Genomic DNA, 17994 nt, shown 5'->3' with positions numbered 1-17994 from the left:
CCATATGCACTGCCTGCTCTTTATGTCTGAAGCTGATCTGCTATCACTGCCTGCTCTTTATGTCTGAAGCTGATCTGCTATATGCACTGCTTGCTCTTTATGTCTGAAACTGATCTGCTATATACACTGCCTGCTCTTTATGTCTGAAGCTGATCTGCTATATACACTGCCTGCTCTTTATGTCTGAAGCTGATCTGCTATATGCACTGCCTGCTATTTATGTCTGAAGCTGATCTGCTATATGCACTGCCTGCTCTTTATGTCTGAAACTGATCTGCTATATGCACTGCCTGCTCTTTATGTCTGAAGCTGATCTGCTATATGCACTGCCTGCTCTTTATGTCTGAAGCTGATCTGCTATATGCACTGCCTGCTCTTTATGTCTGAAGCTGATCTGTCATATTCACTGCCTGCTCTTTATGTCTGAAGCTGATCTGCTATATGCACTGCCTGCTCTTTATGTCTGAAACTGATCTGCTATATGCACTGCCTGCTCTTTATGTCTGAAACTGATCTGCTATATGCACTGCCTGCTCTGTATGTCTGAAACTGATCTGCTATATACACTGCCTGCTCTTTATGTCTGAAGCTGATCTGCTATATGCACTGCCTGCTCTTTATGTCTGAAGCTGATCTGCCATATTCACTGCCTGCTCTTTATGTCTGAAGCTGATCTGCTATATGCACTGCCTGCTCTTTATGTCTGAAACTGATCTGCTATATGCACTGCCTGCTCTTTATGTCTGAAACTGATCTGCTATATGCACTGCCTGCTCTGTATGTCTGAAACTGATCTGCTATATACACTGCCTGCTCTTTATGTCTGAAGCTGATCTGCTATATGCACTGCCTGCTCTTTATGTCTGAAGCTGATCTGCCATATTCACTGCCTGCTCTTTATGTCTGAAGCTGATCTGCTATATACACTGCCTGCTCTTTATGTCTGAAGTTGATCTGCTATATGCACTGCCTGCTCTTTATGTCTGAAGCTGATCTGCTGTATACACTGCCTGCTCTTTATGTCTGAAGCTGATCTACCATATGCACTGCCTGCTCTTTATGTCTGAAGCTGATCTGCCATATGCACTGTAACCAGGGCCGTCTTTAATATTGATTGGACCCTGGGCAAACATTTTCTTGCCCCCCCCCCCCCCACCCCATGAAATTTTGCTCTCCACCCCAACATCCCAAAAAACAACTAAATCAATTTTTTTTATTATTATTAGCCCAGCGGTGGATCATCCACTGCTGGGCTAATCATTTAAAAAAAAAAATGCAATATGTGAAACTGGACCTAAGCAGTACTAATAAGTAAATAAATATATAAATTCCTCCACTGTGGATTCATTTAATATTCTTTTGAATGTGATTCTGGTGTGAGGTTAGCTGGTTAAAGAGATTTAGGGCAGCCAACAGGAGCAAAGCAAGGTAAAGGAGGAAGCATGGAGGTGCAGACAAATATAAGTTTACTGACTGGAACAGCAGAACTACTATGGGAAGCTGTAAAATCTGAGACAGAGAGAAAATAAAAACTATAAAAATAAACCTTACATTAATGTGTGAAGTATCAGCATGCCGCTATACATCAGCCACACCAGCACATGTCGCTTCTTTGCTAGGAACAAGTTCCCTCTCACCCTGAACTAGACAATGCTGCATGGGGAGGGGCGTGTGTGCACTCACTTATTCTTCCCACTGACCCCTTTCTACAAAGCACTATTCCCCTAACAAACTTCAGTTAGTTGATCTTAGAGCCACAGCAGAAAGAGCAGGGCTAAGGGGAGCAGTAGACAGACTGGATGCTGTCTGTCCAAGGCTGCATGGATACAGTGTGAGATGAGTCACACAGCCTCAAGACTGAAGAGAGCAGTGTATGCAGCTGCACAGATGCCCAAATCCTCATGTGCCTGCCGCTCCAGCTTTCTGCTGCATGCGCCTACAGTCAGCCCTACCCAGAAACAATCCCCACCACCAGAGCAGTTACCTGGTAACAGTGGTAACCCCAGTAGGACCTTTTCTGATGCAGTGGGAAATGGCTGGATGCCGAGTTAGGGCTTTGCATTCAGTGCTGCACAGTGCACATCTAAAACAGCACATGGCACTAGCTTGGCATGTCACATGACACCGGCACGGTCTGGCACAGTTTTAAAAAAAAATATAAGCAGAGTACTTTTGACTGTGACAGTATTAGGACTGAATGTGTGTGTTCCCCATGTCACATCAGCAGTCTCAACAGAGACTGGGCCCAGGGCAACTGCCCCTTTTGCCCTGTGTTAAAGACGGTCCTGACTGTAACACCTGTACTGTTAGTGACAATCATCACAGTGCGAGTGAGAAATACATTCAGTTATTTAATATACACATATCACGCCATGTGTAGATGGAGGTGTCCTGAAGTGAGTTTTCCTGCAGATCCACATAGCTGTACATGATATCAGATAGTGCTCACAGTTACATATCTATATGTGCCTATACATATGTAAATGTGTGCTCTGTTGACTGTATACAGCCTCTCTAGTAGGGATGAATGGAGGTTTATTGAATTGATACCACACATGCTAATAAACCTCTAGATTGTCCATAGTGGTCATTTCAGAGTATTTAACCTAGGTGCAATGTAAAAGAAAATAGTTGTGAATGAAAGAGTCTAACAGGTGGGGGAAAAGCTTTTCCAGGGACTTATCAAGTACCCAGAGGTGTCGAATTGCCTAAGCCAAAAGGGGTCTTGAAAAGGACAGAGATACATTAGGAGAAAAGATATAAACAATTAAGCACAAAATAGCAGTCTACATACAAAATACAAGCTTGAAAAGTATTTAAAAGATTTATTACCATGTTCAGAAGTTTAGCATGTCAGTCTTGATGGAAAAAACTGGTGACTAATTTTATTTTGTGACCAATTAGTAGCTGTGAATTGGTTTATGCACTACTCTAAGCAGTCATTCTTTAAAGGGATAGAAAGATCAAAATTTAAATGTGAATGTGAGCCTTTCAATTTGAAATATAAACATTTTTATGCAATATATTTAAATTAGTAAAAATGCTTCTAGTAAAATCATTACTGTTTTTTTCTGCAGCATATGCACATGCACTATTATTCAAACACCATGCCTGCGCAGAGAGCTGGCTGTGGTGTGTGTTGCTTCTGAATACGTAATTTGTGTTATACAAGCCACTACTGACTCTCTGACTCTCACAGGATATGTTGAATTTGAGCTCAGGCCTTTTTAGGAATGGTTTTAAGCACAATTATAAGTGTGTATTAGAATTATGTTCATTAATTAATTTATGGGCAATAACATTTTACATCTTATGAACCTTTAAAGGGACACTGTACCCAAAAATTTTCTTTCGTGATTCAGATTGAGCATGAATTTTTAAGCAACTTTCTAATTTACTCCCATTATCAAATTTTCTTCATTCTCTTGGTATCTTTATTTGAAATGCAAGAATGCAAGTTTAGATGCCGGCCCATTTTTGGTGAACAACCTGGGTTGTCCTTGCTGATTGGTGGATAAATTCATCCACCAATAAAAAAGTGCTGTCCAGAGTACTGAAACCAAAACAAAGCTTAGATGCCTTCTTTTTCAAATAATGATAGCAAGAGAACAAAAAAAAATTGATAATAGGAGTAAATTAGAAAGTTGCTTAAAATTGCATGCTCTTTCTGAATTACAAAAGAAAAATTTTGGGTACAGTGTCCCTTTAAGTAAAAGAGTAAATATTTTCTATGAATAATGACTAATGACTGTAAGCACAAGAGCTGTTGATATAGTTTTGGCTATAATTTAAAGAGAATTGGAACAATCCGTTTACATTTTTATGCTAATGTCAAGTGTTTGCATATAAACCTTTTAAAGTTACTGTCAGACAAAAGATAATTTCTCCTTTTATGTTTTTACAGCGTAGCACTTGCAATATATTATCACATCAAAAACAGGTAAGTTGTTGAATTATATTATAAAACAACTTGTTAAATGTGTTCAGCAGTTAGAATTTAAAGGTACTTTGTGATCCAATTTACCTTCTGGAGTGTATGAAATTGTTTGCAAATAACTCATTTACTTTTATTTTGTGATTTGTAAAACCTGCAACTATAATGAAAAATGAAATACTGCAGTATTCTCTATAGAAATGCTGTGTTAACAAGATGCATCAACATTAATTAACTCCCTAGTGGGGATATGAGAACCCAGCCTATTTGAAAGGGCGTTCCTGAAGCTAATTTGAATACAATGACCTCAACTTCCTGCTTGACCCCATTCTCCCTTTTTAGAGACACCTTATTTGGGGAGATAGGTACTGACTCCGAGAGTATCATGGTTGCATGGCTGTGCAAACTTTAGGCTTACTGCCACATTTATAATTCTCTGTAAGACTTCATAGGTAATGATGAATAACATAAGTCTTTTGAAAAAGGTCTTAAAGGGACAGCAAAGTCAAAATTAAACGTTCTTGAGCATGCAATTGTAAACAACATTCTAATTTACTTCTGTTATTAAATTTTCTTTGTTTTCTTGGTATCTTTTATTGAAGATTAAAACTAGGTAGGCTCATAAGAGTTAAGGAGTGTGCATGTGTCTATTACTCTATGGCAGCAGTGTTTTGCAATATTTTATAACAAAGCTACAAATAATGTTGCAAAACACTGCTGCCATAGAGTGCTAAAAACACATGCACACTGCTGAGCTCTTATGAGTCTATCTAGTTTTACTCTTCAATAAAAGATACCAAGAGAACAAAGCAAATTTAAAAACAGAAGTAAATTGAAAAGTTGTTTCAAATTTGCATGATCTATCTGAATTATGAAAGTTTAATTTTGACTTTACTGTCCCTTTAACTCAGAAAGAAATAGACCCAATGACTATGTAGATGGTTAAGTTGGCTGTCTAACTAGTCTTGTGTTTTATACATACACTAGTCCTAAAGCCCTAATACACAGGCCATTTTTTGCAGTACAGCAGTTGCAACCCTTGCTCTCTCTCTATCCCCCCTCTCTTTTGCTCTCTCTGCCCCCTCTCTTTTGCTCTCTTCCCCCCTCTCTTCTGCTCTCTCTCCTTTCTCTCTTTTTGCTCTCTCCCGCTCTCTCTCTTTTGCTCTCTCTCCCTCTCTTTTGCTCTGCTCCCTCTCTTTCTCTTGTTAAGTGTGTTCAGTCCACGGGTCATCCATTACTTATGGGATATATTCTCCTCCCCAACAGGAAGTTGCAAGAGGATCACCCAAGCAGGGCTGCTATATAGCTCCTCCCCTCACATGTCATATCCAGTCATTCTCTTGCAAGTCTCAACAAAGAAGGAGGTCGCGAGAGGAGATAGGAGTTTTTTACCTAATTATTCTTCAATCAAAAGTTTATTATTTTAAAATGGCACCGGAGTGTGCTGTTTTTTTCTCTCAGGCAGTATTTAGAAGAAGAATCTGCCTGCGTTTTTCTATGATCTTAGCAGACGTAACTAAGATCCACTGGCTGTTCTCGCACATTCTGAGGAGTGGGGTAACTTCAGAAAAGGGAATAGCATGCGGGGTTCCCCGCAAATGAGGTATGTGCAGTAATATTTTCTAGGAATGGAATTGACTAAGAAAACACTGCTGTTACCCATATGATGTAAGTACAGCCTTTAATGCAGTAGTAGCGACTGGTATCAGGCTGATAAATGTATGCGCAGTTGAGTTATTTTCTAGGGACTAGAATTTGACTGAGAAAATACTGTTAATACTGAAATAAATGTATGAGCCTTAACTGCAGTAGAAGCGACTGGTAGCAGGCTTAGTGATAACTTTGCATAACACTGGAAAGTTGTTTTTAAAACGTTTACTGGTATGTTATTCGTTTTGTGAGGTACTTTGGTGATAAATCTTTTTGGGCATGATTTTTTTCCATATGGCTAACGTGTATTTCTGCATAGAAACCGTTGTAACAGGTCTCCCACTGTTGTAATATGAGTGGGAGGGGCCTTTTTTAGCGCCTTGTTGCGCAGTTAAAATTCTTGCACAGTCTTCCTCCTTCTTCCTCCTTGATCCAGGACGTCTACAGAGAGCTCAGGGGTCTTCAAAATTCATTTTTGAGGGAGGTAATCAGTCACAGCAGACCTGTGACAGTGTGTTTGACTGTGATAAAAGCGTTAAATCTTAAATTGATTATCCGTTTTAGGGTATTGAGGGGTTAATCATCCGTTTGCTAGTGGGTGCAATCCTCTGCTAAATTCATACAATTACTGTTAAAATTGTTGGCTATAACTGAATTAGTTCATTGTTATTTCAACTGTGACAGTTTTTTGTGTTTTTAAAAAGCGCTGCAGCGTTTTTTCAATTGCTTGTAAATTTATTGACAGATTTTTTCCAAGCTTGCTAGCCTTCATTGCTAGTCTGTTTAAACATGTCTGATACAGATGAATCTACTTGTTCATTATGTTTAAAAGCCAATGTGGAGCCCAATAGAAATATGTGTACCAATTGTATTGATGTTACTTTAAATAAAAGTCAGTCTTTACCGGTAAAGAAATTATCACCAGACAACGAGGGGGAAGTTATGCCGCCTAACTCTCCTCACGTGTCAGTACCTTCGCCTCCCGCTCAGGAGGTGCGTGAGATTGTGGCGCCAAGTACATCAAGGCCCTTACAAATCACTTTGCATGATATGGCTAATGTTATGAAAGAAGTATTATCTAATTTGCCTGAGTTAAGAGGCAAGCGCGATAGCTCTGGGTTTAGGACAGAGCGCGCCGATGACACGAGAGCCATGTCAGATACTGCGTCACAATTTGCAGAACATGAGGACGGAGAGCTTCATTCTGTGGGTGACGGATCTGATCCGGGGAGACCGGATTCAGAAATTTCAAATTTTAAATTTAAGCTTGAGAACCTCCGTGTATTACTAGGGGAGGTGTTAGCGGCTCTGAACGATTGCGACACGGTTGCAATCCCAGAGAAATTATGTAGGCTGGATAAATACTATGCGGTACCGGTGTGTACTGATGTTTTTCCTATACCTAAAAGGCTTACAGAGATTATTAGCAAGGAGTGGGATAGACCCGGTGTGCCCTTTTCCCCTCTTCCGATATTTAGAAAAATGTTCCCAATAGACGCCACCACACGAGACTTATGGCAGACGGTCCCTAAGGTGGAGGGAGCAGTTTCTACTTTAGCCAAGCGTACCACTATCCCGGTGGAGGATAGTTGTGCTTTCTCAGATCCAATGGATAAAAAATTAGAAGGTTACCTTAAGAAAATGTTTGTTCAACAAGGTTTTATATTACAGCCCCTTGCATGCATTGCGCCCGTCACTGCTGCAGCGGCATTCTGGTTTGAGTCTCTGGAAGAGGCTATTCGCACAGCACCATTGGATGAGATTATGAACAAGCTTAAAGCCCTTAAGCTAGCTAATGCATTTATTTCGGATGCCGTTGTGCATTTAACCAAACTAACGGCTAAGAACTCCGGATTCGCCATCCAGGCGCGCAGAGCGCTATGGCTTAAATCCTGGTCAGCAGATGTAACTTCTAAATCTAAATTGCTTAATATTCCTTTCAAAGGGCAAACCTTATTCGGGCCCGGCTTGAAAGAAATTATTGCTGACATTACTGGAGGTAAGGGTCACACCCTTCCTCAGGACAGGGCCAAATCAAAGGCCAAACAGTCTAATTTTCGTGCCTTTCATAATTTCAAGGCAGGAGCAGTATCAACTTCCTCCGCTCCAAAACAGGAAGGGACTGCTACTCGTTACAGACGGGGTTGGAAAGGCAACCAGTCCTGGAACAAGGGCAAGCAGGCCAGAAAACCTACTTCTGCCCCTAAGACAGCATGAAGAAAGGGCCCCCTATCCGGAAACGGATCTAGTGGGGGGCAGACTTTCTCTCTTCGCCCAGGCCTGGGCAAGAGATGTCCACAAGGGAGATTTCATCTGTCAAGGTTATCAACAAACCTAATAAAGAAAGAGGCATTTCTACGATGTGTACAAGACCTCTTAGTAATGGGAGTGATCCACCTGGTTCCGCGGACGGAACAAGGGCAAGGTTTTTACTCAAATCTGTTTGTGGTTCCCAAAAAAGAGGGAACCTTCAGGCCAATCTTGGACCTGAAGATCTTAAACAAATTCCTAAGGGTTCCATCGTTCAAAATGGAAACTATTTGAACCATCCTACCCATGATCCAAGAGGGTCAGTATATGACCACAGTGGACTTAAAGGATGCCTACCTTCACATACCGATTCACAAGGATCATTATCGGTACCTAAGGTTTGCCTTTCTAGACAGGCATTACCAGTTTGTAGCTCTTCCCTTCGGGTTGGCTACGGCCCCGAGAATTTTTACAAAGGTTCTGGGCTCGCTTCTGGCGGTACTAAGACCGCGAGGCATAGCGGTGGCTCCGTACCTAGACGACATCCTGATACAAGCGTCAACTTTTCAAAATGCAAAGTCTCATACAGAGATAGTTCTAGCATTTCTAAGGTCGCATGGGTGGAAAGTGAACATGGAAAAGAGTTCTCTGTTCCCACTCACAAGGGTTCCCTTTCTAGAGACTCTTATAGATTCTGTAGAGATGAAGATTTACCTGACGGAGTCCAGGTTATCAAAAATCCTAAATGCTTGCCATGTCCTTCATTCCATTCCAAGCCCATCAGTAGCTCAGTGCATGGAAGTAATCGGCTTAATGGTCGCGGCAATGGACATAGTGCCATTTGCGCGCCTACATCTCAGACCGCTGCAACTATGCATGCTAAGTCAGTGGAATGGGGATTACTCAGATCTGTCCCCTTTACTAAATCTGGACCAGGAGGCCAGAGATTCTCTTCTCTGGTGGTTGTCGCGGGTTCATCTGTCCAAAGGAATGACTTTTCGCAGACCAGATTGGACGATTGTAACAACAGATGCCAGCCTACTAGGCTGGGGTGCAGTCTGGAACTCCCTGAAGGCTCAGGGATCGTGGACTCAGGAGGAGAAACTCCTCCCAATAAACATTCTGGAATTAAGAGCAATATTCAATGCTCTTCTAGCTTGGCCTCAGTTAGCAACACTGAGGTTCATAAGATTTCAGTCGGACAACATCACGACTGTGGCTTACATCAATCATCAAGGGGGAACCAGGAGTTCCCTAGCGATGTTGGAAGTCTCGAAGATAATTCGCTGGGCAGAGTCGCACTCTTGTCACCTGTCAGCGATCTACATCCCAGGCGTGGAGAACTGGGAGGCGGACTTTCTAAGTCGCCAGACCTTTCATCCGGGGGAGTGGGAACATCACCCGGAGGTGTTTGCTCAACTGATCCTTCGTTGGGGCGAACCGGAGCTGGATCTCATGGCATCTCGCCAGAACGCCAAGCTTCCTTGTTACGGATCCAGGTCCAGGGACCTGGGAGCGGTGCTGGTAGATGCACTAGCAGCCCCTTGGTTTTTCAACATGGCTTATGTGTTTCCACCATTTCCGTTGCTACCTCGACTGATTGCCAGGACCAAACAGGAGAGAGCATCAGTGATTCTGATAGCGCCTGCGTGGTCACGCAGGACCTGGTATGCAGACCTAGTGGACATGTCGTCCTGTCCACCATGGTCTCTGCCTCTGAGGCAGGACCTTCTAATTCAGGGTCCTTTCAACCATCCAAGCCTAATTTCTCTGAGGCTGACTGCATGGAGATTGAACGCTTGATTCTATCAAAGCGTGGTTTTTCGGAGTCGGTTATTGATACGTTAATACAGGCTCGGAAACCTGTTACCAGAAAAATTTACCATAAGATATGGCGTAAATATTTATATTGGTGTGAATCCAAGAGTTACTCATGGAGTAAGGTTAAGATTCCTAGGATATTGGCTTTTCTACAAGAAGGTTTAGAAAAGGGTTTATCCGCTAGTTCGTTAAAGGGACAGATTTCTGCTCTGTCTATTCTTTTACACAAACGTCTGGCAGAGAATCCAGACATCCAGGCTTTTTGTCAGGCTTTGGCTAGGATTAAGCCTGTGTTTAAAACTGTTGCTCCTCCGTGGAGCTTAAACTTGGTTCTTAAGGTTCTTCAGGGTGTTCCGTTTGAACCCCTTCATTCCATTGATATTAAGCTTTTATCTTGGAAAGTTCTGTTTTTGATGGCTATTTCCTCGGCTCGAAGAGTCTCTGAGTTATCTGCCTTACATTGCGATTCTCCTTATCTGATTTTTCATTCAGACAAGGTAGTTCTGCGTACTAAACCTGGATTTTTACCTAAGGTTGTTTCTAACAGGAATATCAATCAAGAGATTGTTGTTCTTTCATTATGTCCTAATCCAAATTTCAAAGAAGAAGGAACGTCTTTTGCATAATCTAGACGTAGTCCGTGCCCTGAAGTTCTACTTACAGGCAACTAAAGATTTTCGGCAAACTTCTTCTCTGTTTGTCGTTTATTCTGGTCAGAGGAGAGGTCAAAAGGCTTCGGCCACCTCTCTCTCTTTTTGGCTTCGTAGCATAATACGTTTAGCCTATGAGACTGCTGGACAGCAGCCTCCTGAAAGAATTACAGCTCATTCCACTAGAGCTGTGGCTTCCACCTGGGCCTTTAAGAATGAGGCCTCTGTTGAACAGATTTGCAAGGCTGCAACTTGGTCTTCACTTCATACCTTTTCAAAATTTTACAAATTTGACACTTTTGCTTCTTCGGAGGCTGTTTTTGGGAGAAAGGTTCTACAGGCAGTGGTTCCTTCTGTTTAATGTTCCTGCCTTGTCCCTCCCATCATCCGTGTACTTTAGCTTTGGTATTGGTATCCCATAAGTAATGGATGACCCGTGGACTGAACACACTTAACAAGAGAAAACATAATTTATGCTTACCTGATAAATTTATTTCTCTTGTAGTGTGTTCAGTCCACGGCCCGCCCTGTCTTTTTTGAGGCAGTTCTAAATTTTAATTAAAACTCCAGTCACCACTGCACCCTATAGTTTTTCCTTCTCGTCTTGTTTCGGTCGAATGACTGGATATGACATGTGAGGGGAGGAGCTATATAGCAGCTCTGCTTGGGTGATCCTCTTGCAACTTCCTGTTGGGGAGGAGAATATATCCCATAAGTAATGGATGACCCGTGGACTGAACACACTACAAGAGAAATTAATTTATCAGGTAAGCATAAATTATGTAGCGTCAAAGAAAGAGAATAGAGGCACCGGGTAGTTGCACAAACAAATGTCCTTTATTAAGGAAATAAAACTGGAAACACTTAGGATAAAGCTTAAATCCTTGGGGCAATGGTGTAGTGGTAGTTCCCCACGTACCCTAGTGCTGACATGTTTCGGCAAATGCCGTAATCGTAGCTATAGGGTGCAAGCTTGTTTGTTTATTTAAATACACAAATCACATATCATTGGTTAAAAACTTGTGTGCTACGTGGGTGACACCCACCTCCACCTGTAGTTAATCTATATGCCCTAATCTAGGATGTGTTACCGTACTATCCACTCTATGTACAGGTTTATCATTCTCAATTATAAACTAAACTGATATAATAACTATAATAGATAAATAATGTCATGAAACGAGACCTTCCTTAACATATATATATAAATATATAAAGAAATACAAAAACTGAAACTGAAAAAACCTTTGTGATAATGAATTGTAAATAATAAACTAAGTGTACAATCTTAAATCCAAAAAATAATAATAACAGAGGCAGGGATCTGTTTAAAACAGACCCAATACTGGAGGCACCAGAGAGTATTCTCGGCAGCTAATACTCATAAGCATTTTTACATTAAACCTTGTTTTACTATAGTGTACATATACTAGACTATTTTAAGTCAGTTTTCTATGTCTTTTGTATAGTTGCCAAAGATAAAATTTAAAGATAGAATTTATCTAAGGTGAAATTTATTCATGAACATATAAACTTGTAAGCATATATATATATTATAATGCTTTGTTTTGAATACACAGGCTAACACCAGAAATTAATTAAATCATACTCAGAGTTGAGCCCCTTGGGCACCCTGGTGTTCAACCTGTGTATCCAAAACACTTCCCTTTTGAGGAGCAAGTTCTCCCTATCCCCTCCCCTATTTTGTGTATTCACCACTTCAATAATTGTCCATGACAATGTCCCTGGATCCTTATTATGTTTAGACTTGAAGTGGTTTACAAGGGGGGTGGTGAGTTTACCTTGCTTGATATCGTTTATATGTTCCCTAATCCTGGTTCTGACTTGTCGAGACGTTTGTCCTGTATATTGGATGTCACATGTATCGCAACTGAGAAGATACACTGCATATGTACACCTACAATTAAAGAGCGCCCTGTGTGCAAATGTTTCACCTGAATAAGCACTCCTAAATATATTTCCTAGTTTTACATGTCCACATGCTATACAGCCGCTAAAATTGCACTTGTAAACCCCTTTGTACCTTAACCAAGAGGATGTATTTATTTCATCTTGTTTTAATTGTGTGGGGGCTACATAGTTTCCTATGGTTTTGCCTCTCCTGAAGGCAAACCTCACTTTTTGTGTGGCAATGTGAGCGAGCTCATCATCAGCCTTCAGCAATGTCATGTGCTTGCGTACAATATTGCACACCTGATAATATTGCCTACTAAACTGTGTGACAAAAGTTAACTGTTCTGGTTTGGTGTCACATTTTGATTGTTTCTCACAAAGTAAGGTGGTCCTTTTTATGGCCCTTACTTCCTCACATGCCCTATATATATCCTGCTTGGGGTACCCTCTCTCCTTAAATTTAGTTACTAGTTCAGTTTCATGCTTGAAATGTTCACTATCACGGGTACAATTCCTTTTGACCCTGGTGAACTGACCCTTCAAGACTGATTTAAATACCTGTTTCGGGTGGCTACTATGGGCATGTAAAAGCGTATTTCTGGTTATTGGTTTCCTATAAAGCTCGACCTTAACATATTCCAGTTTCACACCATGAAGGGTAACATCCAAAAAATTGATGCTAGTGGGCCCATATTCATGGGTGAACTGTAGGCCAGCCTTATTGATATTCAGATACTCTGCAAAAATCTCAGCTTCCTCCACACTTCCATCCCAGACAAAAAGCAGATCGTCTATATAACGACGATAATATGCAATTTTGCTTCTCTGTCTGTTTTTATCTCCATAGATGTGGCACAGCTCCCACCAACCCATATACAGGTTGGCGTAAGAGGGAGCAAATTTTGCTCCCATGGCCGTGCCACATCTCTGGAGATAAAATACGTTTTCAAACACAAAGAAATTATGTGTGAGGAGGAATTCGGTTACCCTGACAACAAATTTAATGAAATCATCATTATATTTGGTAGATCTTCTTAAAAAGAAGGCTATGGCTTCCAAACCTAAATTATGTGGAATGGATGAATAAAGCGACTTTACATCCACTGATAACCAGCTATAGCCCTCCCTCCAAGAGATCTTTTCCACCTCTATGAGGAGTTGTTTGGTATCCCTCAGGTGACTAAGGAGTTCCCCCACTAGGGGTTGTAGAAGGGAGTCTAGCCATTTGGATAATGGTTCCAACATGGAACCAATCCCACTGATGATAGGCCTACCCTCAACCTTCTCCAGGGACTTGTGTACCTTAGGGAGAAGGTTGAAGGTAGGAATTCTGGGGTTACAATTATATAAATAATCGCTAGTACCTTCATCAAAAAACCCCGCTTCCATCCCATCATCAATTAGGTGTGAAAGTTCTCTTTGGAACCTTAGTGTGGGGTTGAAATCCAGTTCGGTATATTGTTTGGGGTCATTAAGCTGTCGTAGGGCCTCTTTGATAAAGGATGCCCTATCCATTAAAACAACAGATCCCCCCTTGTCCGCTGCCCTCACCACCAAATTTTTATTCTCACTTAAAGCTTTGAGTGCTTTCCTCTCCTTAACACTGAGATTACCATTAGCTCCATATCCAGAGGTGTATGCTAATTTATTTAAATCCTCCTCAATTCTTCGCTGGAATTTTTCCAGGATAGGTCCCCTCGACTGAATAGGGTAAAATTTGGATGCACCTCTGAATCTGGGACCAATGGTACTGGTGTGGGCAGAATTCATATCACCACAGTAGTTCTCTCTATCTAGTGACTCCAAGTTCACCACATCACAACATTCTTCAAAGGTTAAAGAAGAATTTATTTGCCCTTTGGCTAAATCACCTGTATATATATCCTCAGCCTGATCATTTTTGAAATGCTTTTTTAATGTTAGTGTTCTGATGAGTTTGTTTACATCAATTAACGTAGTGAACAGGTCAAAGTTATCAGTAGGTACAAAATTTAGTCCCAAGCCTAGGACTTTTTCCTCAACCTTACTCAATGTGTGGCTGGAAATATTGATCACTGGTGTTAATTGTACTTCCTGCCCTGATATTTTCTTCTGGATGATGACCTTGTTTTTAAATGATCTCCACCTTTCCCCCCCCCTTCTTGTCCTATGGGGGGCCTGGAAAAAACCTGTTCAATCTCTCCCCTCTCCCGTTCCATAGACATAGCAGTAGTGGGTATAGGAGCACCATTGGTACTATCTAGATCCTGGTATCTGGATTGTCTGCCCCTACCTCTTCCCCTGCTACCTGTATTGGGCAGTACTGGGGCTGAAACTGTGGCTCTGGTTTTATTCGAGGCGACTGTGGGTGTTTGTATATTCTCGTCACCTGAAGAGGCACCAGTATTGTAGTCTTCTTGTGACTCTACCTCACTATCAGAGAAAGTGACTTTTTTGAGTGTGGAGTGTCCCTTCTGACCCCCTTGTCCCTGAGATCTAAGTCTATTATCTTTTTTAAATCTATGTGCATGTGATCTTTGCTTCCTGTTCCAGATATAGACTTTATTGTTGTCATAATCACTCTGATCCCTGAGATATTTCTCATGCTTAATGCCCATAATATTATTTTTAGCCTCATCCAAGGTACTTTTCAAAATAATGTCATATTGTGAGTATTTGACACATGTACTGCGTATGCTTAATTCTGACTGTAATAATTCAATTTCAACTGTTATATTTTGTAATAACTTTCTCTTATACTCTATAAGCATATTTATCAAACGTATCGAACATTCTGTCAATATGTCATTCCATGCAGTGATAAATTCTATATCCTCAACAGGAAAGGTAGGGAACTTAGCTATGCGTAGTCCCCTGGGTATAATCCCTAAGGAAAGATATTTTTGTAATGTCCAAATGTCCCATTTGAGACGACATTCTTTTATCAAGAGAAATTCAGCCTCTTCAAAGAGCTTACTGAGTGGTAACTGTGCTCTATCCGTAACAAACAAAGTCTCAAGTTCACCTTCATTTAACCCTCTGTCCTCCAGTTTAGAGAGTGAATAGAAATGTGTAGACACATCCAAGCTTTGATCGGCCTCCATGTTACTTATATGCAAGACAGCTTCAGTATAGCAACAACAATATATACTCTCACAGTGCAAGCTTAATTCACTGGGACATGCAGTGTGATATATACGATAAAGGAGAAAGGCAGCACCTGTGGTTGTATTGTTGCGTTGCTAACTCCAAACACCCCTTTTATGTATAGCACCTGCTACAATTTCCAAAACCTCACAATGGCCCCCAAAAGTTCCGTTATACATTCATACGACCTGTATTCCGTTGTGGCACTGATTCTGGGGACCCACCAAAACCTTCTGGGCTCCAGATCCCCTCTCTCCGTATTCTGTGTATCAACAGTGATGGCCTGGAGGTCGAGCCGCGGCGTGGGTCCCTACAGCGTCTAAGCGTGTGTGCAGGGTCGATCCGGAACTATGTGACGTCACAAATGGGAGCGGAAGAATCCGCAGGTGCGATGAGTCCTCAACCAGGGAGGACCGTTGTTACAGCGTCCTACTGTGTCTTTGCAGGGGTGATTCAATGCTGCTCAAAAGGTGCAAGTACCCGTGCCTTTGAACATATCCATCAAGATATAGCGTCAAAGAAAGAGAATAGAGGCACCGGGTAGTTGCACAAACAAATGTCCTTTATTAAGGAAATAAAACTGGAAACACTTAGGATAAAGCTTAAATCCTTGGGGCAATGGTGTAGTGGTAGTTCCCCACGTACCCTAGTGCTGACATGTTTCGGCAAATGCCGTAATCGTAGCTATAGGGTGCAAGCTTGTTTGTTTATTTAAATACACAAATCACATATCATTGGTTAAAAACTTGTGTGCTACGTGGGTGACACCCACCTCCACCTGTAGTTAATCTATATGCCCTAATCTAGGATGTGTTACCGTACTATCCACTCTATGTACACATAAATTATGTTTTTGCTCTGCTCCCTCTCTTTTGCTCTCTCTCTCTCTCTCTCTCCCCCTCTCTTTTGCTCTCTCCCCCCTCCCCCTCTCTTTTGCTCCCCCTCCCCCTCTCTTTTGCTGTCTCTCCCGCTCTTTTGCTGTCTCTCCCCCTCTCTTTTGCTGTCTCTCTCCCTCTCTTTTGCTCTCTCTCCCCCTCTTTTGCTCTCTCTCCCCCTCTTTTGCTCTCTCTCCCCCTCTTTTGCTCTCTCTCCCCCTCTTTTGCTCTCTCTCCCCCTCTCTTTTGCTCTCTCTATTCCCCCCTTTTGCTTTCTCTCCCCCCTCTCTTTTGCTCTTTCTCTCCCCCTCTCTTTTGCTCTCTCTCCCCCCTCTCTTATGCTCTCTCCCTCTCTCTTTTGCTCTCTCTCCCCCCTCTCTTTTGCTCTCTCTTTCCCCCTTCTTTTGCTCTCTCTTTCCTCTCTCTCCCTCCCCTTTCTTTTGCTCTCTTTCTCCCCTCTCTTTTGCTGTCTCTCTCCCCCTCTCTTTTGCTCTTTCTCTCACCTTTCTTTTGCTCTGTCTCCCCCTCTCTTTTGCTCTCTCTCCCCCCTCTCTTATGCTCTCTCTCCCCCCTCTCTTATGCTCTCTCTCCCCCTCTCTTTTGCTCTCTCTCCCCTCTCTTTTGCTCTCTCTCCCCTCTCTTTTGCGCTATTCACCCCTCTTTTGCTCTCACTCTCCCCCTCTCTTCCCCCCCGCTCTTTTGCTCTCTCTCTCTCCCCTCCTCTCTTTCCCCCTCTCTTTCCCCCCTCTTTTGCTCTCTCTCCCCCCTCTCTTATGCTCTCTCTCTCCCCCTCTCTTTTGCTCTCTCTCTCTCTTTTGCTCTCTCTCTCCCCCTTTATTTTGCGCTCTCTTCCCCCTCTCTTTTTGCGCTCTCCCCCCTCTTTTGCTCTCTCTCTCCCCCTCTCTTTTGCTTTCTCTTTTCCCCCTCTCCCCCCCCTCTTTTGGGCTCTCTCTCCCCTTTCTTCCCCTCTCTTTTGCTCTCTCTATCTCCCCTATTTTGCTCTCTCTCTCCCCCCTTTCTTTTGCTCCCCCCCCTCTCTTTTGCTGTCTATCTCCCTCTCTTTTGCTCTCTCTATCCCCCCTCTTTTGCTCTCTCTCTATCCCCCCTCTTTTGCTCTCTCTCTATCCCCCTCTATCTCCCCTCTTTTGCGCTCTCCCCCTCTCTTTTGCTGTCTCTCTCTTTTGCTCTCTCTCCCCTTTCTTTTGCTCTCTCTCTCTCTCCCCTTTCTTTTGCTCTCCCTCCCCCTCTATTTTGCTGTCTCTCTCCCTCTCTCTCTCTATCTCCCCCCCATCTTTTGCTCTCTCTCTATCCCCCCTCTTTTGAGCTTTCGCTCTCCCGTCTGCCCGGCCCCGTCCATGTCCCGTCCACGCCACGCCCTGCACCGTCACGCCCGCCCACATCACGCACGGTCCGTCCAGGCCCAGAATGATGCCAGGTCAGTGTGTTGAAGGCCAGGTGTGTTTGCCCTTGCGCTGTCTCTACTGCGCATGACAGCTTCGGACAAACACACTTGGCCTTTTATATTATAGGATACTTACATACATATCTATCTTACCAGTGCTTTGTAATGTGCTGTACTGTAATTGAACTTATTTAGCTATCAATCAAGTAATTCAACTTGTTTAACTGTCATTTATAATTCAACTCATTTATGTATCATTGCAACTTGATTTGCTATCTTCTAGTAAGTAGATTTGATTTAGCATTATTAGTATGTACATAGAATAGGCTACATTTTAATCTTAATTTATTTGTGATTATGACCACAAAAAAA

General features: G+C 42.3%; 1 protein-coding gene across 1 annotated transcript in view; it reads left to right on the top strand.

The window, feature by feature from the left end:
- The window catches only part of CCNY (cyclin Y), a 428167-nt gene that overhangs the window by 335168 nt on the left and 75005 nt on the right, over window positions 1-17994 (top strand). The window contains exon 5 of the mRNA XM_053713846.1: window positions 3905-3940. Within this exon, the coding sequence (XP_053569821.1) occupies window positions 3905-3940 (36 nt within the window). The remainder of the gene's footprint in view (window positions 1-3904; window positions 3941-17994) is intronic.

Source organism: Bombina bombina, chromosome 5 (genome assembly GCF_027579735.1).
Source record: "Bombina bombina isolate aBomBom1 chromosome 5, aBomBom1.pri, whole genome shotgun sequence".
Lineage (NCBI taxonomy): Eukaryota > Metazoa > Chordata > Amphibia > Anura > Bombinatoridae > Bombina > Bombina bombina.
The sequence above is the reverse complement of the archived record's forward strand: the minus strand, read 5'-3'. Positions and strand labels throughout refer to the sequence as shown.